Source organism: Corythoichthys intestinalis, chromosome 8 (assembly GCF_030265065.1).
Source record: "Corythoichthys intestinalis isolate RoL2023-P3 chromosome 8, ASM3026506v1, whole genome shotgun sequence".
Classification (NCBI taxonomy): Eukaryota; Metazoa; Chordata; class Actinopteri; order Syngnathiformes; family Syngnathidae; genus Corythoichthys; species Corythoichthys intestinalis.
Genome location: NC_080402.1, coordinates 44,134,208 through 44,161,774, shown reverse-complemented (window position 1 = coordinate 44,161,774; position 27,567 = coordinate 44,134,208). Strand labels below are relative to the sequence as shown.

General features: G+C 38.7%; 1 protein-coding gene across 2 annotated transcripts; it reads right to left on the bottom strand.

Annotated features, from left to right (window-relative positions):
* Positions 1–2,165: 2,165 nt before the first annotated feature.
* LOC130921045 (Na(+)/H(+) exchange regulatory cofactor NHE-RF2-like) lies at positions 2,166–26,925 on the bottom strand. 2 transcript variants are annotated; one of them, XM_057844661.1, is made up of 7 exons: positions 26,856–26,925; positions 26,432–26,781; positions 22,425–22,730; positions 7,985–8,176; positions 7,334–7,480; positions 3,499–3,705; positions 2,166–3,423 (listed from the first exon to the last, which is right to left on the bottom strand). In XM_057844661.1, the coding sequence occupies exons 2-7, from the start codon at positions 26,636–26,638 to the stop codon at positions 3,256–3,258; spliced, it is 1,227 nt and encodes a 408-aa protein (XP_057700644.1). In that variant the 5' UTR covers positions 26,639–26,781; positions 26,856–26,925; the 3' UTR covers positions 2,166–3,255. The 2 variants fall into 2 exon arrangements, with proteins under 2 accessions (XP_057700644.1, XP_057700643.1); XM_057844660.1 differs by having other exon boundaries at positions 26,432–26,919.
* Between the last annotated feature and the right edge of the window lie 642 nt (positions 26,926–27,567).

Sequence of the window (27,567 nt, the reverse complement as noted above, 5' to 3'; positions counted from 1 at the left end):
GATAAATCAAAAGTGGAGTACTCATAGTGGTAGAAGCGTTGCCGTTTCATCGATAAGCATCATTGGCAATGGCAGTCCTTTTCAGAAAAGTTGAACCACAATACAATAATTCATAGTGAGCCATATATTTATTATTAAACAGCCAAAAACCATGTCATTTTTGTCAATAGAGATCACTGTCGAAGTACAACTTTGACAATATTTTCCATTGCTGATTCCTAAGTGCATTCTGGGAAAAGTATTTCCATTGGATTGGTGTCAAAAGCAACTCCACGTGTCATGAGTAAACGATTCAAAAACACACCAGAATATGCAGCAAAAACAAAGAAAATGCTTTGTAATGCATTTTAATGTTAATTTCAATTTGACTCTATCTATTAATCAGAAGTCATAGGCGGTTGACAGCTCATGTGTTATGGGCGCTAAATTGCCAGTTCAGTAGTCTTATTACGAGACCAAATGTTTACTGGTACAAAACGTTGCTGAACTTCAAGGTAAAGACATACAAGTTTAACTGTTTAACTACCGTAATCAAAATGGTTTCTTCTGGAAATCGCTGAATTTTGTCAAAAGTAGCCTAAATTTTATTAACTGACTAATCTGGCGCACCAGGCCAAACTGCAGCAGCCTGCTGGTCTCCTCTGACTCGCAGCATCAAACAGGTCATGAAAGGGTGAAACCATTCCCTGACATTAATTGGTGCAAAATTAAACAATACTTAACACTATATCAATGATAAAAACATTTTGTGCCTACTGCTAGAGTTCTTACATTGGTGAAAACAACTGCTCACTGAAATAGCAATGGAGGAACTCTTGTATAATCATACCACGCCAGTCTACTTTCAATATCTGCAACTACATAATAACTGGTTCATGATAAAACCAAAGCAATAGGAAAGCTTGGGTCCGTATTATATCAGCCATGTGCAAAAAGCCCCTTCAGTTTTGAATATGTCTTAATATGTTAAATCCATTCTGTATTCTTTGGGAACGCACTCATCAACCAGCGAGCGATGCTGAATTTCTAATACCACGGTACATTAAAGTCCATATCCTTAGACCATAGTAGACAATAGCGAAGCAAGAACAGACATCTCTTATGATTATTGTTGCTCAAAGAGCCACGTTTTAGATTGGCTTAGATATTCACTCGTTGAAGTTTAAAAGATTTTGCCTTTTGTAAATACAGTGGTATGAAAAAGCATCTGAACCTTTTGGAATTTCTCACATTTCTGCATAAAATCACCATCAAATGTGATCTCATCTTCGTCAAAATCACAAAGATGAAAAAAACTGTCTGCTTTAACTAAAACCACCCAAACATTTATAGGTTTTCAGATTTTAATGAGGATAGAATGCAAACAATGACAGGAGGAGGAAAATAAGTAAGTGAACCCTCTGCCTAAGGAGACTTAAAGAGCAATTGAAACCAATTTTTACCAAATAATTTAAGTCAGGCGTGTGCCCAATCACTGATGAGTGGTTTAAAGCTGCCCTGCCCACTATAAAACACACACTTGGTAAGAATTGTCTTCATGAGAAGCATTGTCTGATGTGCATCATGGCTCGGTCAAAAGAGCTGTCCAATGACCTGCGATCAAGGATTGTTGATTTGTATAAAGCTGGGAAAGGATACAAGACCATCTCTAAAAGTCTGGATGGTCTTCAATTGACAGTCAGAGAAGTTGTCTACATACGGAGAGAGTTTGACACTGTTGCTTCTCTCCCAAGGAGTGGCCGTCCACCAAAGATGACGCCAATAGTTCAGCGCAAAATGCTCAGAGTGGTAAAAAAAGAACCCTAGAGTTTCTGCCAAAGACTTACAGAAATCAATGGCACGGTCCAATATCTCTCAAACATCAACTATATATAAGACTATGGCCAAAAATGGTGTTCATGGGAGGACTCAACGGAGAAGCCACTGCTGTCTAAAAAAAAAACAAAAAAAAACATTGTTGCTGGTTTAACGTTTGCAAAAATGCATTTGGACACTCCACAGAAGTTTCGGCAAAGTGGACTGATGAACCCAAAGTTGAATTGTTTGGGAGTAACACACAACGTCATGTCTAGAGGAAAAATGGAACAGCTCACCAACATCAACACTTCATCCCCACCGTGAAGCACGGTGGAGGGAGCATCATGATTTGGGGCTGTTTTGCCCTGGACAACTTGCAATCATTAATGGAAGTATGAATTCAAAAGTTTATCAGGATGTTTTGCAGGAAAACCTGAGGCCGTCTGTCAAACAGTTGAAGCTAAAAAGAGGATGGACGTTGCAACAAGACAACGACAAAACACAGAAGTAAATCAACTTCAGAAGGATTTCAGAAGAACAAAATACACGTTCTGGAGAGGCCAAGTAAAAGTCCAGGCTTGAACCCCATTGAGATGCTGTGGCATGACCTAAAGACAGCGATTAATGTCAGACATCCCAAGAATCTGACTGAACTACAGCAGTTTTGTAGAGAAGAAAGGGCCAAGATTAGTCCTGACCAATGTGCCAGACTGATCTGCAGCTACACAAAGCGTCTGGTTGAAGTTATTGCTACCAAAGTGGGGGCCACAAAATATTAAATGTGATGGTTCACTTATTTTCCCCCCTTCTGTCATTTTTTGCACACTATCCTCATTAAACTATGAAAACGTATAAATGTTTGGGTGGTTTTAAAGCACTGTATTTTCATCTGTGTGATTTTGACAAAGATCTGATCACATTTGATGGTGATTTTATGCAGAAATTTTAAAAAATCCAAAAGGTTCAGATACTTTTTTCATACCACTGTGGCTGTATTTCACTAAGTATTTAATTTTTTTTAATGTATTCATAGCATACAATAAATTTGAATATTTTTCTGATTAGTTTTTTTTGCCTGTAATCCTTTTTTTTTCAATTTGATATTTTATGTTAACCTATTTGATTAGAGTGCTGATTGTGTTAACAAATATAAATACATAAGTTAAATATATCATACTATATTTTTTTCTTACTTGTATGAATAAATCTGGCGATGGGCGCCCTTTTCTTGGCTTGAGCACTGGCCCCTGAAAACATCTGTGCATATGCCTGACTACAAAGTTAGACTAAAGCAACAATTCTCGAATGAGATACAGGAAGCAAAAAAAACAAAAAAAAAAACACCCTTTGTCCGGAATATTATTGTCTGTTAGAGTCTGGTATTTTCATCACTTTCTCTTTGTGCAAACACTGTGCTGTATGGGCATCCTTTATGCTTGTTAGTCCTGCTCCATGACCTCAGAAATTGCTGAAGATCTCTTGTTTCCTACTCCAGTCCATAGGGGGCGCTCTTTTTTTGTTGCGTCTGCCAAGAGCCTTTTGTTTTGCCTCAGCAGCTGTTGGACTCAAACGCAAGCCACTGTCCATGAATGGGTCCAAAACCCTCCTGTCATCTTCTTCAGGGACCTCCATAACGCACACAAACACACATTTTATACACATAACTTGTAACCATTTAGACTCAAAAGATATTTCTATTACCTGGAAACTCATATCAGAGCTACTGATTTCTGATTGAGTTGTTGAGCCGGTTGAGGACTGAGACGTACAACTCCCATTGGCCCTGGGTTTAGGGGACATACTTGTGATCCCGGCGTCTGTCAGTGTGACATGGATGATCGGCCCTTCAGTGGATGTAGGGGAAGGGGCAGACGAGGCAACTTCTACGGCTGTTTCCTCCATGTAGACCTGTAAATAATATGAAAAAATGCTGTCTCAAATAGCAATTCTACATTTTGTAGCAAAAAAAAAAAAATCTTTCCACATGTTGTTTTTGAAAATAAAGCAAAGCAAATTTGAGTTTTAGTGCATGCCCATTGCAAAATCTCATTTTTTTAGCTGTAGTCCGTTCTTTAATGAAATACGTTAATAGGTTACTCATTTTGCCAACACTACGTAAAAAAAGATGTGTATTCCCAGGTAATTTCAATTGCGGCTGAACATCAAAAACCAACAGCAATATATTTGGCTAAATATCACTCCCCATCTTTGGCCTGATTTAACTCATTTGCAGCCATTGGTGACGATAGAGGTCTTATTTTATTATTATTATATTATCATATTAATTTATTATTTAATTATTATTAATTATTTTTATTATTGTTTTAATATATATTATCCTCTGATTGGTTAAATGGTAAATGGAGTTACACTTGTATTGCGCCTTTCCACCTTTTTAAGGCCTTCAAAGCGCTTCACATCACAGTGAGGAGCACCCCTTGTGATTTTGCAAGTTCACCCACTTAGAAAATAGGTAGAGATCGGAAATTTCATAGATGCATTTCCATTTATACAGACATAATCTGAAAAAAAACTGAACTCTCATTGTATGGTTTTTCAATAATTTTTTATTTACTGGGGTTCATAAGTATTTGTACCCCTGTGAATCAGTAATAATTATGGCCCTCAAAAAGTCCACCTTTACCCCATGAGCAGGCATGAAAATCTCTCACCTTTCGGCGAAATTCGCCATTTTGAAGTCAAAAAGGGCGACCTACGTGAATTGTGTAGATCCGAGGAGAAATTCTTTTTGGGAGGGGGGGGGGGGTCGGGAGGTTTTATTTAATTATTATTATTATTATCATCATGTGATTAACTTAGTACGTAAACTGAGCACTTAAGAACACAGTCAGCAAATCCTTCTAGATGCTTCGCTGACGAGAACCAATCATCGGCCCAAGCTGCGTTCCATTATTCCAAACGCGCGCACTCCTTACTGTAAATGGAGTGCTCTGAGAGCCTTTGGTTGCATTGCAAAGCTGCGAAAACAAAAAGCAGGCCTTATCCACACCGGGACAGACCAGAGCGCAGCATACACACTTGCCTGTATTTGCCAGCAGATTGAATTTGGTGAGTAATGGTTTCAATCGTTTTCACATTTTGCGATATAAAAAAGTTACTGCCACTCGTTGCAGCTTGCGTTGAACACTGCCAGAGCTAGCCAAATCTCCCATGAAAAAAAATAGCTCCCGTTAAACTGGCGTCAAGCTTGTGTATTTAGCGGTAATATAAACGAAGAAACACACTGTTGAGTCAAATTAAGCGGCATGCTCTCGGATGGAGGGGGCGCCTCACATCGCTCCCGTCGTCCACCGGAGACGCGTTATTTTCGGCTTGGATTTGAGCTGACGGCCGGTGTCGGCACAACACCGGCCCGACGAGTGGTGGGAATGAGTCCTGCTTCTTAAAGCTTTTCAGAAATACAGGGATCCCTCGTTTTTCACGGTTAATGGGGACCGGAACCCGCCGCAATAAGTGAAAACCGCGAAGTAGCGCCCCCCCATTTTTTTTGTGCGTGTTCAATGCATTTATTCAGATTTTACAGTGGAGAAAAGATATATATATAAGACATGTTTTTTTCACTTTTTTCACCAAAGTATCATTTATAAATGGTTTTCAAGCACTTCAAAATGTAAGAATTATGGTAAGTTTTAAACATGTTACTGCCCCACCGAATTATTTTTAAACAAGAATAAAGTAGTAAGAAAATGCTTGGCTTTATTAAATGCTTCATAGTGAGTCTACTCAAACCCTCTCAGGCTTTGGTAAACGGTGATTGACACATGTGCAAAGTTTTTCTTTTTATATATATTTTTTTGTTTGAAGCAACTTATTTGATTGAATAATAAAGACACAAATGTCCTAGCCAAAATGTGGCCCAAACGCAAAACAACATTACTTCAATGGAAAAATTTGTTTCAATCAAGAAAAATAGTTTTCAAATGCTTTTTTCGTCTCAAATTTATTTTTGCAATCAAAAACAATTTTTTTTATTGAAGTGACTTTCTGGAGATTAAAAGTATGTACTGTGTTTTGATTGAAGCAACTTTGTTTTTGATAGAAGTAACTTTGTTTTTTGATTGAATAATAAAAACACAAATCTACCTCCATCGTTATTGAGATAGAAAGAAATTAAGAAAGCTTTAAAACTAAAAGCCACCGGGGAGTCTGTTTTTTTTGTTTTTTTTTAATATTTATATTTCATTTCATAGACATGCATCGTAGGGAAGGGAGATTGAGGGATAAAAAAAGGAGTTAGATGAGGCTGCTAAAGGCAGTGGATTTAAGAAAACTGTGCTGTTGGTGGCTCAGTGACCATCTGATGTGGTTTGTTCTCAGATGAACAGGTTGAGGAAGGAAGTTTTGATGCAGAGGTTGAAGGAAGAAAATAGGCAGACTGACTGAGTCACAGCCAGAAAGTGTTGATGACAGTTTTGATTTCTATTCACTGTTGCCCCCTCCCAATTAAAGTATGTCACAGTCGCAGCCAATTATTATCTAAAGCTGGTTAAAATTGAAGTTATGTTGTTTTAAGGTGTATTAAATACTTGTTCATGTGTCCCTTTTGATTATACGAGCACCCGCCCCTCCACCGGTCTCTGCATGGCCCTGCTGAAACACAGTGTGGGTCGACAGAGCTCAATATTTTGTTGGGGTGTACAGTGTACTGGAACATATTTCCTCCACACCCTTCTCACCTTTTTAACCCCTTACCCATTTTCATGCCTGCATGAGTAACCACCCTTTTTTCTTAGATTATGTCTCTAAAAGTGGAAATGCATTTATGAATGAAATTTCAGACATCTACCTATTTTCTAAGTGGGTGAACTCGAAAAATCACAAGGGGTGCAAATACTTCTGCTCCTCACTGTATATCCTCATCTACCTACTGGTGACGCTGCCGCAGCACCAGAAACTGCGTAGGCCGTAGGGTTTAGTTTAGTATCTTGCTCAAGGATACTTAAACGAGGACATCAAGGCTTTCTTTTCTGTGGAAAATTTTCAGACAGCTATTTATTTAACCTTTTATTCAAATTTATAAGAGATGTTTCTGAGTTTAGGAAATTCAGGCACTTCTGGAACTATTATTTTCTATTCCTGTGATTCAATAAACATGCTTTAGGCCAAGGGTGCCCAAGTCTAGTCCTCGAGAGCACCTATCCAGCTTGTTTTCCATGTCTCCCTCCTTTAACACACCTGAATCAAAAGATAAGCTCATCAGCAAGCTTTGCAGGAGCCTAACAACGGTCATCATTATTTGATTCAGGTGTGTTGGAGGAGGGAGACATGGAAAACACGCTGGATAGGGGCTCTCGAGGACCGGACTTGGGCACCCCTGCTTTAGGCATTTCAATGAAGTTCAGTTTTTACGCCAATTTTTACACTTTTGCTGCAAGTGAATATCGGCTCCAAAAATTGGTTATGGTCCATCTAACTACTAATAATTGGTATCGGTCCTGAACAACCCATATTTGTCGATCTCTAAAAAATACCAGTCCTCTTTGTGGTTAACAAACAGAAAATATTGAACAAGTACATGGCGTGCTGTAGGCGTGATCCCCAATCTGTTGAAAAGTTCATCTGTCTCCTTATCGACGACAAGCAGGTGCACTTCTCGCTCTCCCTCTTTAATGAATGCCACCACCTCTGAGTGTCTCAGACGCTCAATGTTCACTCCGTTTACCTGAGAAACAGGAGACATGGAGATTGGAGAAGGAAGTCGTGAGGACAGCTGGAAGTAGGACTGAATGATGCTAATGAGAAACAGCAGAGATTAGAAGGAAGTAGACATTACACAACATGACCGGCGGGAGGCATGTCTCACCTCACGGGATTTAAATTTGTAATTTGAGTAAGAGGCAGAGTGATTATCCTCTATACACCACCACCAGAGGTATGTGATATTTAGTGGCTTGTGACATACTGTACAGTTGAAAACAACAATCTAGCTGTCCTGCATTTCTAAATTTTTGGCCTTTTAACCTGTAAAAACTCCCTCTCACTTCCAGTCCAAACACCCTAAATCCATCTAATCTGCTTTAATCCAATGAGACTGAAAATCAGAGCACAGACTTGATTAATCAAAGAGTTGTGGGTCCGTTTTCGCCATGAGTTCTACCTCAACATTTTATGGGAATATGGGTCATTTATAGGTAAGGAATAATCAAGAGCCCTTGTGCACCCATACCTCCACCAGTCGGTCTCCTGGACGGATGTCGGCTCTCTCCGCAGGTGAATGAGGGTCCACCGAGCGTACAAATTGTCCACACTTTGCCTTATTGCCGTGCAGGTTGAAGCCATAGCCCTTTTCTCCCTTCACCAAATGACAGAGGCGGGGAAGTAACTCTGCTGATGGCTCTGGGGAGGCCTCCATCTGTAGCTGTGTAAAATCACATTAGGGAAATGTTACAAAAGTTGTAATTTGTATATTAAAAACAAGATCGTAGGTTGGGTGTCAACATTGGTAGGGACGATAACCTGCATGTACACTTTTTCATCAGGATGGGACATTAATAAGACCAAACAGATTGGGTGAACGGGGGGTCAGGGCTACATTTCTCATGAATATGAACCTAATTAATTGATATGATAAATCAGGGGTGCTCAGCCTTGCCATTGACTGGCAGTAAAAAAAAAAATATTTTTTTTTGTAAATAGTTAATTATGGTTATGTTGTCTTGTGTGAGCAAGCTATGAGGTTATGCAGCACCCTTCTCTCTGTAAGCAGCTTCTTGCTCACGTTTTTCTAGTCCTATAGTTTCCAGCAGAGTTCACTACATTTCTCTCCGTCTAATTAACGTTCACGGTAGAAAACTCAAACAGAAGGACAATTCTCTTTATGCAGCTTCCTACTCGAGTTTTGCAGGTTAGCAAGTTCACAAAGTTTAATGTTATGCTAACTCTTATGCAGGTCGGACTTTCAGTTGCAAAATTAGCGGTGTCTCCCCCCCACAACATTGGTGTCTTTTTATATATATATATTTCTAAAAATGTATTTCTATTTTTTACACAAAAACACAAACACAACATTCCCCACCACCGAGTAACACCAACACCAAACATAAGAAAAATGTAACAAATTAGCACCAAACAGGCCAGTGTTCCCCTCTATCATGATGAGCCAGAGATCCATATTATACCCCTTTTTCCCTGTAAATCAGCCACTTCCCCCAATTTTTCCAAAACAAATATTCTTTTATCTTTAGCCTATATGTTAGCCGTTCCATGTCGAGTATTTCGTCCACTATTGGCAGCCATTGTTCATATGTTGGAGATTCAGTTCTTAACCAGACAACATTGGTGTCTTTTTGAAGTGCTTACAGTGGCTGTTGCAGGCCGAAAAAAAATTCTAATTTCCCCTTCTTCAAAGAGGGCGGAGCAGGCAGCATTTTGTCGACATGTATTTCTGTGTATTTCTGGCTGTGTGAGTGTGAGCGTGCGTGTGTGTGTCGGGGGTGGGTTAAGTCATCAGCCAATCAAACATACGTTTGAGGGTTTAAAAAAATGGGCCAGCACGTTCAGCAAGTGAAAAGGGGTAAATTCTAAGTAAAGTTTAGTAAAGCAAATTTTAAATAAGTTTCATCATAATGAAAAATAATTCACTCAATAATGGTATGGTCAGTTCCATCCTTACAACATATGAGAAGACAATCTCTCTTACATATATAACTGAATTCATTTTATAATGCAACTAAGGTTGCTTAAAAGTATGTGGGGACAATTTGAGCATCCTGAAAAGTTGTTCGTGCTACATCCCTACCGTCCATATGCAAAACTACGCCCTTGATTAAAAGCTAACTGTGGAGAGGCTTTGCAAAGCAAAACTCAACATATTTAACATTAATATTTTTTTTCCTGCCCACTTTTTCAGCACACGAACTCAGACTGATGCACACCGTTCCAACTTTGAAACATTCCAAAAATTCACTCAACACGGTCTTTTTTGATTCCACCTCTTGGGTTTACAGTTGTGGCAAAAACACGTGTTTTTTTTTTTTTTTTTTTTTTTAATTTAAAAAAAAAAAAAAAAACATTTATTTTCAAATTCAAAAACATGTAAAATGTCAAATTACAAAATGTCTTTTCTCCTACATTTTTAATCAAAGTCACATAATTTACAAATAAAAATATATATATTGCATACAGTATAGGTTTTTGCCAAAAACGTATGGTTCTAACAAAATATGACAAAAACTCTTATTTTACTTTAAAAACCATTTTTTCCCCAGTGTCTCAATTCATGTCCTATATGGAAAAAAAATAACCGAAATAAACAGGAAGTGACCTGAAAAAGATCACAAATCTACAGGAGGTAACCCAGAAATGCTGTAAAATCAACAGGAAATGGTCAAAAATGTACAGGAAGTGACCCAAAATCAACAGGAAGTGACCTGTAAGTATCCTAAAATTGACAACTGACCCAAAATTAACATATTGCCCACTATTGACAATGATAGACATCAAATTCATTTAAACTGGTTGTGAAGGCTCATGATTCAGTCACACTAGCGGTGCTGGACATCCAATCCATTTGCATAATTTCATAATTCGCCCCTTTCAGTGGTGCGTCCCCACATCCCTTCCCTGAGGGCCGGTTAATGGGGGCGCGGAGAGTCCGGGAGGCCGCCCTGGGCGCTGGGGGGGATGACAGTGCCCCTTTTGTCGGAGCTGCGGGAGGAGGAGAGGGGCACCCCTCACCCCCACCCCGGTTGCCTGGGGATCTTGGGTAGTCCCCGTGCAGCATTTCCACTTTTCTGTAGGATTATCAGACATCTGAGTGGGTTCACACATGACTGTGTGAAATTAGACACACTCAGGTAGAGAGATGGTTTGTCGGTGCCAGGATTAGGGATCAAGGAGCATAGAATAGGATGTCAACATATCCACAATTATAGGTGATTCACGTAATACTGGGTTCCTCACCTCACATTGCTGAATTGTGTAAGCTTCACCCTGCCTAATCCAGAGCCATGTGGAAAGAGAGTTGCGAAACTCTCTGATCTCACCGCGGGTGGTAACGTGGTTCATGTAGGCGTAAATACTTCCAAGCACAAGCAGCGCTGTAATGGTTTTCTATGGAAGTGACTGCGGTGATTGCGACATTTGTGGGAAAAATTGATCAAATCACATATCTAAGTACTTGTTTGATTATGTCATTGCATTATAACATATTTGCAAATTCTAGTTTTACATTTGGAGTTGTAAGGTGGCAACTGAAAACTATGTAAACTGTTACGCACAAGGGAACTTTCCCGTGTTGTGGAGGGAAAGTTAATGTTTGTTTTAGCACGGTAAATCGACTTTTACATTGAAATTGATGATTTAAGTTTTTCTTTTTTCACAACTAGAATACTGTTTTTCCAGAGAATGTCTAGATTTCCTTGATTCACTTACTTGTGGTAATACTATTAAAGATTATGTATAACAACAAATTACCTTATAAACATTTAGATGTAACGAATACAAGCTGTCATGCATTAACTGGTACTCTTCGATGAGGGCGATACCCACAAGCCTTACAAAATCGAGCTAACAAGCATATGAATGCCTGTTGTCTACCAATACTCACAAATACAGATAAGTGTATGTCACAAAGGGCCTCTGAAAGAGACTTAATCAATTTATCCCTGGTGATACCTTCCCAATTAGTAGAATCACCTTAAAAAGTTGGAAAGAATCGCTCGTTACCAAAGATAAAATATACATACATACACCACGCACATACACATAAAGCTCAAAATATACATCATAAAGCGCCTCTGATAAGATACAGACAGTTAAAAATTCAAAAGAGGTCATTTTTTTAATCAACTTTCTTGACAGCCAGCAATTCAAATGAATGAGGTTTGTCCTCGTTGAAGCGATATTTGGAACTATTCGAGGCTCCATTACTCGAAAGTACCCGGAAGCAAAATTGTATAATAGATCCCTATGGGAGTGTCGCAATTCTCTTTCTACATGGCTCTGGCCTAATCACGTCTCCTTATGACTCACTTGCCGTCCTCTTTGTTCTCGGTTATGAGGCCCCCACATGGTGTCCAATGGTAAATATAATTAGCTAACGTTGGCAACACTGTGTTCATAGGTAGCATTGACGTGGAACAATGTATTTCTGGTTTGTTCTTCTTCTCTTCTATCAAACTCCCATGTTTTGCTGCAACGACTTATCGATTAACTCAAGTAATTCGATTAGAAAAAAGATTCAAATTAGATTTTGCTGCTTTGAGTATTCGTTTGATTAAAGTGGCTTTGTAATTAAAAATGTCCCGATCGATTGGGTCCGATCGCGTCATTTTCAAAGTATCGGAATCGGCAAAAAAATATCGGACATGCCTTTTTTTTTTAATATATATATTTTTTTCATTTAAACCGTTTTCTAATTGTATTTAACGTTACAGACAAAATGTCTGTAATTAATTGGCGGTAATTAATTTTTTTAAATTAATCACGTTAAATAATTATCACATGCGCTGCACGACCCGCTCACGCATTGTCGCATTCAATCTATAAATACGCCATTTAGCCAGATAGCACTAAAAGGCAGCGTATAATGAGTAGAGTGAATTTTGACAGCCTTTGGAACCATTTTTTATGTGGCTAAAGCCTTACAATACCTGTCTCAGCAATTAAAATTAACGTGGGAGGCAATGTGGGGAAGAAAGGTAGTATTTGATCATTTTCTTAACACCCTATGTTAGTTCCCAACGCAGAGAAGATATATCAATTGGTGCCCCTACGCACAGTCATGGTTGCACTTCCCATCATGCATTTGGGCAGAAGTTAAATGGCTGCAGTATCAGTTACTGAAAGCTCAACAAATACACTAGATAGCAACATTTAGTCACAATATACAAAGTCACATTTATCCTTTAAGAATTACAAGTCTTTCTATCCGTGGATCCCTCTCACAGATAGAATGTTAATAATGTACAGGGTGACCCAAAAAAAGTTTACACTCAGTTGACTGCTTGTTTAAAAGCCATTGAAACATATCTAAATAGGTGGTCATGCTTAAGTGATTCATTAAGGTCACTCAATGCAGCTGGTAATCTCTCGTCTCTACAATTCCTGTGCTTCTGCTGAAAATGAAGAAAACTTTAGCTGTACCTGAATTGCTGCGTGCCGGTCTGACACCTACTGAGATTGCAGCAAATCTGAGAATATCCAGATGTGCAGTCTACAAAGTTAAAAAGAAGCTGAAAGATACTGGAACAGCCTCACGAAAACCTGGGTCTGGAAGTGCCGATCTGTGCGGACCAAAAAGTTGATTGACAAGTTGATATGTGGCCACCCCAGAGTCCAGATCTCAATCCCCTGGATTATAGTATATGGGCAACTGTGGAGGACAGTGCCTGTAAGAAGCCACAAACTTCTGTGGCAGCCTTGGAGAGGTCCATTGTTAGATCTTGGGAAAAGATGACAGCATCCTACATAAAGAAGACCTGTCAAGCGTTCCGCAGGCGCCTGGAGGCTGTTGTGACACTTAAGGGAGGACACATTGAAAAATAGAGTGTACTGTACATGTTCTTTACAATAATGTACAATTTGTGATTAAATTCTAATTCTAAGATGAATAAACATGGCATTTAAGTTGTATTATGGCAGTGTAAGCTTTTTTTTGGGTCACCCTGTAAATGCCATCTTGAGGATTTATTGTCATAATAAACAAATACAGTACTTATGTACTGTATGTTGAATGTATGTATTCGTCTGAGTTTTATTCATTTTTTTTCTTAATGCATTGCCAAAATGTATATGATCGGGAAAAATTATCGGGAATGATTGGAATTGAATCGGGAGCAAAAAAAAAAAAAGCAATCGGATCGGGAAATATCGGGATCCCCAGATACTCGAACTAAAGCGATCAGATCGGAAGCAAAAAAACATGATCGGAACAACCCTAGTTGTAATTGTTTGTTTTGAAAGTGTTTGAATTTAGTTTGATTGATTTAGGTGGATACACTGCCCTCTAGTGGCAACAGTGAAGTGGCATAACTCATTTCACATGGCTGAATCCAGCTGCTCTCTGTTAGGACCAACATCAGCTGAAGTTTTTGTTTGAGCTGTTTTTTTTTTTAATGCATTCGTAATTTAGTTCATTGGTATATTTAGCTGTTTTTGTGGAAATATGTGTTTGAACCATTTCTTAAGACCGCTGCAAAAAAAAAAGTTAGCATTTAATAGCATTTAAGCTAGTGGACCTTTGCTATGTAAGTTAGCCAATGGCGTACCGCACGCATGCTATTTTTAGACCGTGACGTCACATCATAAAGCGGAAGTAAAACAGAAGTGGGACATTATAGACGCACCCTCGCATAGAAACCATGTTAATTGTGCTACTTTTCTCCGGTAATCTTTCAAAAACGAACATGCCGATCACACATTGCTTTTTTGGAACTTGTAGAAACGACTCTAGATATTACGACATATGAAGGATGTTTTCTTCATACTTCTCGAAACCAAAAACTCGGAGGAAAAAATGTGAAGAATGAATAAACTTGCGCGGACTTTTGACGCCAGCTCGGCAGTAAATATTTATGCAGTAAACATTTTGTTGAGTTGGCATTGTCTTTCAGAGGACAAAGAGGTAAGCCATTTTGATATTATTGTTTTTTTTTTTTTTTTTAGCGTAACGTTGTGCCATGCTGCTGCTGTCTGACGATGAATGACCTGAAAATAATTAAAATGATATCTGACTGCCACTGTTACATTTTCTGTAGTAAAAAAACAACTTTAGTGAGCGGGAAGTGTAAATAAATTATAGAATTAAGATTTGTTGTCAATAATAAAATTAAAAGTGTTCGTTGGCTGTCACTGAGTGGCATTTGCAATCGCTATGCAAAACAAACAATATAAATTACCCCCAAGAACGGTCAGAGACGTAGGACAACCAGAGAATATAATATTTAAGAACAGGGGTGCCCAATCCCGGTCCTCGGGAGCCCCTATCCAGCTTGTTTTCTGTGTCTCCCTCCTTTAACACACCTGAATCAAATGATCAGCTCATCAGCAAGCTCTGCAGCAGCCTGATAACGATCCTGATTAGTTGAAAGACGGGGCTGGTGGTAAAGGATAGCTTGTTGAAACAGGAGAATGTCATTGTAAGTCGCTTAAGAAAAAGGTGTCGATAAAAAAGCTAAGGCTGTGCTTCGGTCGGCTCGTTTTTTTTAGTCTTTTTCAGCCCTCGACACTCAAGCCATCACTTTAACTGAACATTTTTATGTTCTTCCATATCTTTGCCAGTGAATTTGACACCAGGGACATCATTTTCAGAGAGAATTGGTAGGTTTAGCTCTGTAAACATCTCCTTCGGACACGATTTCCATTCATTTCCTATCGGGGACAAACGGTTGCGTATCCACCCTTAGCAACAGTAGCTAACCTCATGAATATTAATGAATGGAAGTGACGTGTTGCTTGCGGTACGCCATTGTACTTTTGTTGTACTCAGATCCTCATTTATGTGATACATTAAAACTGTTCAGACCATAAGAACACTCAAAATCCTATTCTCCGTGTCCAAACAGCTGAACAAGATAGGTAAAAAACAAAACAATTCTAGTTTCTATTATTATTACTATAAATACATCCATCCACTTGGGGATAGTGCTTGCACTGCACATTATTTTCGCTCACCTGACTTGACTCAAGAAGTAGTTACGGTTAAACATGTGACTAGTGTGTACTGGTATGTTTTTATTGTTGATAAGAAAGGACAGCAATCATACAAAAGTATTTGCTTACTTACAGTGTAGCGAAATGCTGTTAATTTATGATGAATATACGACACGGTATCACTCTATTTTTATAATAGTTTTAAAATAGTGTCAAATAATAGTCACCCCTCAGGTAAATTAGTTGTCAAATTAGTTATTTGACAATAGCAAATGAGTGTAATTTAAACGCAAAACATTTTTTTATGAATAGCTACACTTGAGTTAATTACAACAGTATTTTACAACAAAATAATTCTTAAACAGTTAAAAACAACCATTTCTTATTGCGGTAACACTTTATAATAACTATCCGTTTTACTAGTTAATAGATAATTAGTAAACTGTTGATAAATGATTTATTGTTGATTTGTGAAGTATTTGTTAACAGTTTGTTAAGCATTTACAGGGTGTTCCAATATGGTTGACCCCATTCTAAATGCCTATGCTAGTTGATGGATCTTTATAAAACTATATACACTTTATGTTGAAGGTCATAAGTTTTATTGGTTAAATATAGAAAGAAAAGTACAAATATTTGTCAATTCTACTGCAGATTTTCATAAATGAGCAACATGAGCGCTGCCTGCAAAATGCCTTATCAAAATGCCTTTTCTTTTGAAGTGAACGGCATTTCTTAACCTGAAAAGATAGAAATGCCAAACGTTACACACAAAAACTTGAAACGTTTCTACACAAGCTGTGTTCCAGATTAAGAACACCCTGTAAATGCTAACAAACTGTTAACAAATACTTCACAAATAAACAATAAATCATTTATCAAGAGTTTACTAATGATCTATTAACTTGTAAAACGGATAGTTATTATAAAGTGTTACCAAAACAGGGAATACATCTCAATTGCATCTTGTAATAAATTATTTTAGGGTGCGTTTGAACAGATCTTAAAGAATTTTATTTTTTCAAATAATCCTCATTTGTGTGTACAGTAAATTAAACAAAGCTTCTGTTTTAAGTATGGACAGAGTTTAAGAGGCTACGGCAATGGACCGTGTGGCGTTCGTGAGGTCAGCAGTCACATAATGATGGCGATGAAGCCCCGGCTTTCAGTCTATATTCTACTTCATCCAAAGGGCTTCTATCTGATTGTGTCAAGGAGTCTGTGCAGGACAGTCAAGTTCATCCCTATGAATAGTAAATCTCTAATCCATGTCCTTCCAGACCATGCTTTAATTTGTCCACTAATGTGTAGTTTTGTTGGAACAAGAAGGGTCCATTTTTCAAAATGTTCTCCCAAATTTGGGAGCATGGAATGGTCTAAAATTCACATGCGGGCAGGTGAGTGAGTACAATGCAGAGGTAAGCTCATAGGTGATGTGACAACTGTCACTGAAGTATAAAATATAAACATATACGCACGCACACGTTCAATGATGTAACTATTAACACTTCTTGCACAACCCGAAAGACGTACATGAGGTTAAGGGGGTTATTTCTAAAGTGACCCATACACATTGATAGAAATGGCTGATGCACTAGAAAAGGAGTCGCAATAGATATTGTTATAGGATGCTATGATACTGGTGTGACAGAATTTAAAATGCATGTCATCAATTTGATTGCGAATTTGACTGGCCCCACATGCTTTTATTTTTATTTATTTCTATCCTTTGTGTCAGGTTGTCAAACAATGATCAAGATGAGCAATAAATACACAAAGGAGACCAAGCAAGTCGTATAGATCCAAAATAATCAAAGTTCAAAGACAAATTGGTGTTAATGGTATTCTTGGATGTGAAGGGCCTTGTCCATTTCTTGCTACAGCGCTAGACAATGAACCAGCGTGTCTAGAGAGACGAGATCCTGTTGTGCTTCTTTGTTCAGTGGAAGGACAACTGCTTCATCGGGACAATGCACCTGCTCAAAATGCTGTCAGAATCTGACAGTTCCTGACCAAGAAGAACATTGCAGCACTATGCTATAACAAACTCCCAACTGACCTGACTTGGCTTGGTGTCGCCCCCCCCCCAGTGTGACGTTGGTGACTTAAATTGGGCGTTAAGATGGAGTTGTGGGAGATCAAATATGTGCGTGTCATGTCCACGTGAGACCTATCCAGTAAAGGCTGTGATGACAAGGGCCTTTATTTGGGTGTCTGTTAACCTCACGCAACAATGAAATCTTGTCTGTGTTTACATGATGGATAAATGTCAACCATCAAAGGACACTATGAAGAAGAGAGGTCCTAGGTGAGGCTGAAAAAGTTATTGTCTGCCGTCTGTACACTGCAAATTTATAACGTCTTAATCAGATTATTTTTTCTTAAATCTAGACAAATACTTTTCCCCATTGATATGAGTGTTAAAGCCTACTTAACAGATTAATGCGTCAGATCCACTCACACTAAGTAAATATTACTATTTGTTTTTATTAAGGCCATACATCTAAAAGTTGTTCATTTTTCACCTAAAACAAAAGAAAAATCTGCTTTCAACTAATATTTTGAACAATATCTATTCTTGAATTAAGGACATTGAAATCTCAAAGCTTTTTTGTAAGAATACATATTTATTGCTTAAAATAAGTCTGTTCAGCTTATTTTTAGCTAAACATTTTTCTTAATTCAAAAAATTTAAATGAGTAAAATTTACTTGAAGCACTGGCAGATAATTTCACTTATTAGGCCCTCAAAGTGCTTCACACCATATCCTCATCTACCTACTGGTGACACAGCACCAGGAGCAAGATGGGATTTAGTATCTTGTTTTAGGATACTTAGACGAGGTTATCAGAGGTTTCTTTTCTGTGGAAAAATTTCAGAGCGCTCTTTGTTTAACCTTTTATAAGAGATGTTTCTGAGTCTAGGAAATTCAGGCACTGGAGCTATTATTTTCTATTTGTGTGATTCAATAAATATGCTTTAGGCATTTCAATGAAGTTCAGTGTTTGCATTACAGTGATTCCTCGTTTTTCGCGATTAATGGGGACCAGAACCCGCCGCGATAAGTGAAAAACCGTGAAATAGCGCACGCCCCCTAAAAAAAAAAATCTTTGGTTTTGTGTGTGTGTGTTCAATGTAGTTATTCAGATTTAACATTGGGAAAATATATATGTAGCAGAAAACACTCAGGTGACTTGAAGTTCCGCTCCGAGACCACCAATTTGGCCAACTTTCAAAATTGTGTGATACATCATTGGAAAGCTTAAAATCTCAATTTTCTGGGAGAAGAAAATTTTTGAACAGGAGGGCATTTAAAAGAAAGAAAAAATTAAACAGCAAAACCCTATCTGGAGGTGAGAGCACGTGAGAGCAAAATTACAGACGCCATGACTTTAACGAGATATTATCGCTTACTTACCTTGTTTCAATCCAAAAACTCCATGTAGCATGTATCACTGAGTGTCAAGACACAGCTGTGAATGGCCACAGCTGGATTTTGGGGGGATTATATAGGTGAAACATGGTAATATGACAAGTGTTGCAATGCAGAAATCGCAGACATCAACGAGTGGTTGAGATTTTCTTTCCATACATTTACCCTTTTAAACGCCCCCCCCCCCCCCCCCCCCCAATTTTTCTTTGTTTTGATCGATTATTTATCATCTAACATATTGGAGAAAATGTGACAGTAACAAAAAAAATACAATTAAGCCATAGTTATGAGGTAGATATCCTTGACTTTTTTACAGACGCCATTTTTTCCTTTGCGATGTAATTTGTTTAAAAGTTTAAAATATGCGAGTGAAGAATTTTTTAAAGTTGTTTATTTTTTGAAACGGAATATTAGACATTGATTAACGATTCAAAGCTAAAAATGACAGACATTTTGAATAATAAATATAATTAATTACCTTCGTTTTATGGCTGGGTTGAAACAAAAGCGGTTGCGCGACATCTGTAAACGGGGGTTTCCAGGGTAAAACAGACAAATTAAAAATAGTTTGGGGGCTTAATGAATCTGCTATGGCAGCATATAGACATATTGTTCTATCAAACACAACAGTTGTTTTGACTTAAAATACAGCAGTTTATTTTAAAGAGGGGTGCAAGAGCAGAAACTGCTTTTTCACTCTTGTCTGTGTTTTCCGCCATATATACACTCACCGGCCACTTTATTAGGTACACCATGCTAGTAACGGGTTGAACCCCCTGTTGCCTTCAGAACTACCTCAATTCTTTGTGGCATAGATTCAACAAGGTGCTGAAAGCATTCCTCAGAGAGTTTGGTCCATATTGACATGATGGCATCACACAGTCGGTGCAGATTTGTCGGCTGCATATCCATGATGCAAATCTCCCGTTCCACCACATCCCAAAGATGCTCTATTGGATTGAGACTGGTTACTGTGGAGGCCATTTGAGTACAGTGAACTCATTTTCATGTTCAAGAAACCAGTCTGAGATGATTCCAGCTTTATGACATGGCGCATTATCCTCCTGAAAGTAGCCATCAGAAGTTGGGTACATTGTGGTCATAAAGGGATGGACATGGTCAGCAACAATACTCAGGTAGGCTGTGGCATTCCAACGATGCTCAATTGGTACCAAGGGGCCCAAAGAGTGCCAAGAAAATATTCCCTGCACCATTACACCACCACCACCACCAGCCTGAACCGATGATACAATGCAGGATGGATCCATGGTTTCATGTTGTTCACGCCAAATTCTGACTCTACCATCCGAATGACGCAGCAGAAATCGAGACTCATCAGACCAGGCAACATTTTTCCAATCTTCTATTGTCCAATTTCGATGAGCTCGTGCAAATTTTAGCCTCAGTTTCCTGTTCTTAGCTGAAGGGAGTGGCACCCGGCGTGGTCTTCTGCTGCTGTAGCCCATCTGCCTCAAAGTTCGATGTACTGTGCATTCAGAGATGCTCTTCTGCCTACCTTGGTTGTAACGGGTGGTTATTTGAGTGACTGTTGCCTTTCTATCAGCTCGAACCAGTCTGGCCATTCTCCTCTGACCTCTGGCATCAACAAGGCATTTCCGCCCACCGAACTGCCGCTCACTGGACATTTTTTTCTTTTTCGGACCATTCTCTGTAAACCCTAGAGATGGTTGTGCGTGAAAATCCCAGTAGATCAGCAGTTTCTGAAATACTCAGACCAGCCCTTCTCAAAGTCACTCAAATCACATTTCTTCCCCATACTGATGCTCGGTTTGAACTGCAGGAGATTGTCTTAAACCATATCTACATGCCTAAATGCACTGAGTTGCTGCCATGTGATTGGCTGATTAGAAATGAAGTGTTAATGAGCAGTTGGACAGGTGTACCTAATAAAGTGGCTGGTGAGTGTATATATATATATATATATATATATATATATGTATAATCGGTATCGGCCCTGAAAACCCCATATTGGTCGATCTCTAGTTATGATGGATTTTTATGCTTTATAAAAGATTTATGTCTGAATTTTGGGAGGGGCTTGAAACAGATAAGGGCATTTACATTTAAAACGCGCCTCTATTTACAGAATTTTCAGTTCAAGAATTTACTTTTAGAACCAATTAATTTAGTAAATAGAGGTACAGGTACCACTTTATACAAAATGTACAGTAAGCTAAAAAGATCACCAGACCTCCAAAAATAAAAAGATTGTTCACTTTTACACATGCATGCGCATGTACATAAAATAAAATCTGCTTGGCAGAGACTTTATAATTATGTAATAGTTGATGCAATTTACTATGTGTTTATACCTTGTTAATTCCATCCAAGAATATGCAAGCAAAGCGTATCCACCAGTTAAATGCTGCCACTATTTACCCTGCCTTTTGCTCAACACTAAGACAGTTTGATTTGCGCCATGGTCCTGACAATTGCGCTCCACTTTGTTTGGAGCCCAAACACAGACTTCTGACAAAATGTTCCTAAGTCAGCTAAATTCAAGACGTCACTACATCTGCGCTTGCCGGCTATGGAAACTTTAAACTGAGTGGCAATACATTCAGCTCAATCAGTAGCATTCCGTTTGGGTTTCTTATTTGTACATATTATACACAGCATTTAAAATCAGTGCATAGATGGTGTAATGGTACACTACTTCAAATTATGACTAGAAAAATAAACAGTTATTACTTGATAATAAATGTTTTAGGTGCACCAACTTGTTGGAACAAGTTTTGTTCCGATGCAAATATTGGGCCAAGTTTGAAAGCAGTCAAAAAAAAAGAAGACTTGAATGAATATTAAAGTCAGGTGTGATAAGGGTGTGGATTATGTGAATGCTCATGATGCAGAAACAGAGAGCTGTTTTACAGTACAAACAATAGAATGCTGAAATGACCACACCTCGGAGAACACTGCATTGTAAACAAATATTACACTGAGTCAATCGCTTTTGAGGAACACAGTGTTACAAGGCAAGGAAAAAAGTTGCATTGTGTGACTGAGAAAACGAGAGCATGTTTTCCCTGTCCTCTCAAGTGTTTTCTCTCTGTTGATGGTCATTATCACCTTTAGACCTTTAGACAAACCCGACAGACGCTCTGGCACTGCTTTTGGACTAAATCCAGACGGTACATCAGCCAAGTGCTCAAATCCAGATTATTGCTTGGCAGACATCAAGTTCAGGCGTGGGTAAGCAACGACTCGCTGGTCCCAACAACTGCCAAGCAATCAAAACACCAAAGCAACTCAAATTGGACTTTATATATGCATTAATCAAAATTTGAACTTTTTGAAATTAACTTTAAAAAAATTTGGGTAATCATCCTCATCCTTCACTTGTTAATGTACTCAAGACATGACCTAAAATGTACAATCTTTGAGTTTTTTTTGTTTGTTTTTTTCCCAGTGAGCAGCTGTTGAACCCCTAAACGTATAATCCCTCTGTTGTCTGCAACACTTAGCTTGTTTAAGGGCAAGTGCTTTGCTTTTACAGGTCATATAAAATGATGTCATACTTTTACTATAGTGTCATTGAGAGAATCCAAAACATGCTTACCTCTACGTCTGTCACAGTACTTGACGTCATTGACGACCTCTTTACTTTGTCTTGTGAATTGAAAAGAGTGCAGGAGTTTGTGGAAAGAAGCGTGGTGTCAGGTTTCAAGGACTTAGGTGAAATCCCCCTGGGTAAAGGGGAAGTTGACGGTGTGGCCATTGGTGAGGGACGTGGGGAGAGTGTCCCCATCTCGATGGCTAGATCTTCTGTACAAGCCAGACCGCAGCTTCGGAGGTAGTCTTCCGTGTTTCGGTCCACCACCAGTAGTCGGGTTCGGTGGGGTACTTCTCTGATCCGCTCCACCACCTGCACAGGGTGGATATCAGTGATTTTTAGGGCTACAATGTATTTTGTCGCCATTTGAATGTTAAAGTTGTGGAAGGATTTTCCAGACGTTTAGATCACTGTTCAAACAGACTTGATGTCTTTTGCGTTTGTTCAATGGTAGTGAACGAGTTAGGGAATTTCCAGAAATAATTGCTGTAACACAGATTTGAAGCACAACACCTTTTGACAAAAGACAAATTGATTAACTTTTGATGTTAGATATGGTCAGTTTTTGAGCAATGATATGTTGAATGGAATTTAATTCTATGAATTGAACGCTATGCCTTCTATACGTAGCTGGTAACGGTCATGTTTTTGTTCTCAGTTGTTCTTTGTGACATGTTTATGTTCTCAGTTGTCCGTTGTGACGCATTAAGGAGCACATTGTTGTTGTGACGCATGAATGTGATAGAATATGCAGGCAATTAGTAGAGAAGGGCTAGGCACATGACAACCCCAATAGCAGGCGACTGCGTGCCGGATCCGGCCTCAGCTCGCCAGATCGGCATAGAAATCACACCCGCTTAACGTCAGTGCGCCAGATGCAGCCCGGATCAGCACTAATGCAGTCCAAATGATAGGTAACGGCAGTGGTTTTTAATCTTGCTAAAAGTACCGAACCCCACAAATTTAACATGTGGATTCAACAAACCCTTTGGAATTGGATAATAAAGCAATTTTTTTCAAATTCAAAACCGATATATCGAAGCTACCAAATGCAAATACCCATTTAAAATTATTCTCATTTTGATAGCATGTTTTATAAACAGGTCAAAATTTAAGGACGCGCTGCCCGTTGGTCTGTTGTATTCCCTCATAACAAGTGTGAGTCAACCTTCCACTGAGCAAATCAGTTCCTCCTACCATCCGATTGAGGACTAGAAGTTAAAAGAAATAAATTAAATCTGTAAATTGGGATTAAACCAGTTCAAAACCTGGTCTAAAAAAGCCACTTTGCCTAGATTTAATCAGCATACAAAAATAGGGTTCTGCATTTCTTTACCTTCGCCAAACCCCTTAGACTCACTCACCGAACCCCTGGTTGAGAACCACTGGGTTATGCACTGTTCCGGGGCGGACCTTGCAGACCGGATGTGCTCAAACTCTCGCTTAACGTCTGTGCGCCAGATGCGGCCCGGATCAGCACTATGACAGTTTTGCCTTAATTGTCACCTTAATTGCACAGATGGGTGAGCATGGGACCAGGTGCCGCTGATCATTGTCAGCAGCTTACTTAGACCGGTCCTTGGCCTCACATTATTGCCAGATCAAAAATTCACCTACAGGTATGTGACTTTCAGCTAACAAAGAATTTTGTAATCCTGATACTTAGCTCATTTTTGTGTCCCCCCTTGATCCTGTACTGCTTGCCTGGCAAAATGCCTGCCTGCCCATTCACCTGTTCTATCACCAAACTGCCCACCAGATTCTTCGGACACGATCTAACACTCCCTCTCATCGTCAACGAATTAGGTCCCCCGTTACACCGGAACCTTAACAAATACAATATGTTGTTTACAGTCTAAAAATGGGTCATCTTTAATGTTGAGTTGCTTGTTCCAATTAAAATATTTTGTGGAAAAAACAATGTTATATTGTCATGTTGTTGTATGTTGCATTAATATGTTAGCATTAATAAATGGCATGTAAAAGAAGTTTTGTCATTATTGCTTTTAATAGACAAATTTAATTTGCAATATAAACACATTGCAGTTTGATACATTGAACAAAATGGACTCCAAATTTAATGGCGCATACTGGGTAACATGTGTACCATATCCGGGCCATACATTAATGTTGTTTCTGCTACTTTGGACCAATTCTGGCCCAAAACTGGTTGCTGATCCGGCTAGTGGCTCATTTATGAGTTTGGGCCATTGTTCAAAAAGACACTGGGGAAGATCAGTTTAATGAAGTTGGGCTGAAATTTGCAGTACATCTGGCCCATGTCTGCTCCAGTTATATTTTGCTATCTGGGAAGGGGCGCAACTACCCATTCTTGTTACGGTATGTGAAATGAAAAATGGTGCGCCCGCCCCACCCCTACTTCCTAAACTGCTCTGACCCAGCTGACACACACACATCAGATGTGGCATCTTTGCTACTTTTTTAGTATGTTAGTGACACAGCTGCAACTTACGATTATATTTATAATCGGTTAATAGACAGTTAATCAGATAAATATCACTTTTTTTTAATTACCTTAACAATTCACTTGCAGTTGTCTTAGGTATGTTGTAACAATGAAGACAAAATGGATGACTAGTTCCTTCAAAAATATATTAGGGGTGTCAAACGATTAAAATTTTTAATCGAGTTAATTACAGCTTAAAAATTAATCGCATTTAATTGCAATTCAAACCATCTAAATCTAAAATATGCTCTATTTTTCTGTAAATTATTGTTGGAATGGAAAGATAAGACACAAGATGGATATATCCATTCAACATACGGTACATAAGTACTGTATTTCTCTATTATAACAATAAATCAACAAGATGGCATTACCATTATTAACATTCTGTTAAAGCGATCCATGGATAGAAAGACTTGTAGTTCTTAAAAGATAAATGTTAGGTCAAGTTATAGAAATTTTATATTAAAACCCCTCTTCATGTTTTCGTTTTAATAAAATTTGTAAAATTTTCAATCAAAAAATAAACTAGTAACCCACCATTGTTGATGTCAATAATTACTTACACAATGCACATGGGTGCTGAAGCCTATAAAATCAGTCGCACCCAAGCGCCAGCAGAGGGTGCTAAAACTCCAAAAAACACAAGTACACATCTCACTGTGCTGTCATTTTAATCTGTTTGAGCGGGGTATTTGTGCGTTAATTGCGTCAAATATTTTAATGTGATTAATTTAAAAAATTAATTACTGCCCATTAACGCGATAATTTTGACAGCCCTAAAATATATATTTTATTACAGCTCCCGACTTAACTGTAGTCTACATCTGTACTGTTTTGAGTACATACGACTTGTTAAAGTTGTTAATGAAAGTTCTGAGTATAAAACAAAAAAAGAATTTTTCAGTACAAAAATCAGACAAAAGTCCTGTTCATTAAAAAAAAAAAGTGCTGATGATTGACATTTTGTTTTTTTAATGGGAAAATCACTGATATAAATTGTGTCAATGACTCACTAATTGTCTTTAAACAAACTAAACAACAAACTTGAACAAGGAGGAGGTAGAATGTAACGAGTAGTTTATATTACAATCCAAATGCAATTTCAAAGCACACTCTCGTTTTACAATTTACAGTTTGAATGGGACTTTATGAATCACCTATATATAAATGTGTTTATGTGTGCGGTTTCTTAATAAAAAAGAAATGAGACATCTTTGCGATCTAACTATAACTCAAGTGTTAATATAATAGGTGCTCAATCTCTATTGTAGAGATTTAAAACACTTCAATTCGTTGCATCCTCTGCACTGCATACTGTTCTGTAAATAACATACAACTTTCAACATGACACCTCGTGATCCCCTTTACACGAGGCTCACATTAAGTACCCCCTCCTCCCCTACCTCAGGCGAAGTAAAAGTGGTCCAACAGGTAGATTTATTGTTTGTACCTCACTTGGGTGATGTTGCTCTGTCACGCAAATAAGGCCAACTCCTAATGCGAGTCGGAACAATGCGTCCATCTAGTAAAAAATGTCACTCACCTGGTGATGACTGTCGTTCTCCACATTCTCGCCGTTGACCTCCACCACTCGGTCCCCGGGTCTCAGTCCAGCCAGGTCAGCCGAGGAGCCGGGCTCCACTCTCCGGATGAACTGTCCGCCTTTACTTTTCTCGCCGTGCAAGTGGAAACCATAACCGCGTTCTGTTTTGACCAAGTAGCACACCCTGGGCCTCAGATCGCACTCCATTTCAGAAATTAAAACCAGCCAAAAAGCTCAGGAGTCTCGGAGGGAATAAAAAATGATTCTCTTCATCCAAAACGAGTGAAGCGCTCCCGTCCCCAAAATATCGGCATCATTACGCATCATGCGTGTACATTGGCCACAATCGTCTAAAGTGCAGATCAAAACTAGGTTAAAACTAATGAATGCTTAACCCATCGTGCAAATAAAAGGCGGTTCTCACGCATGAGGGCGCGAAGGAAGGAAAGCGTCAAATGGTGTGGAAATTCAGGGACAGTGGAAGTACACTTCGTCCATGGGAGGGTATTATCAGAGATCAGAGATTACGAAGCTGCTTCTCACAGGTAATTCTTAATTGTTCGTGTCAGGGGGGCGTTCCTGCTGTCTGAACCACACGGGAGGAGGAGGTGTCGACACTAGATCCAGTTGACGCGCACTACTGCAGGGAGCAAAATAATAGCTCACCTGACGTTAGAAGTGGTGCACCATCAGTGGCACAGATACAATTTTTTTGCTCTCGATATCGATTCCTGGCAAAGGCGTAGGTTTGCATAGGGACAGTAGGAACATAACACCAGTGGCGCCTCCAGAAATTTTTCAAAGAGGTGGTCAGATGGGGCCATTTAAAATCTTGGGGTGGCACACCAAAACTAAAAGCCATAATTTCAGCTTTTCATTTTATTATTGCAGTAAGAAGGTCAGGGGAAAACTATCAGAAAGTTTTAAGGACACGGCTACTGATAGACTTTGGTCTACTGTGTAATATTTGCTGTTACTAATTATTTAATGTGCATAGTCCATAACTGTCCAGACAAGTTAGTCAACATTTTGAGTTCCACAACAATTCTGTTTTATTGTGTTATGTATATATTAGGCATAAGGTGTACATTTAACAAAACAAAATAATAACTGGGGAAGAGCCTGTGCTGGCAGAT

Coding starts and splice junctions, on each gene's coding strand:
- LOC130921045 (XM_057844661.1), bottom strand. CDS start 26,638: ATGGAGTGCGATCTGAGGCCCAGGGTGTGCTACTTGGTCAAAACAGAA. Junction 22,731..26,431: donor AGAACGACAGTCATCACCAG/GTGAGTGACATT, acceptor CACCCTGTGCAG/GTGGTGGAGCGGATCAGAGA. Junction 3,424..3,498: donor GCTCTGATATGAGTTTCCAG/GTAATAGAAATA, acceptor TGCGTTATGGAG/GTCCCTGAAGAAGATGACAG.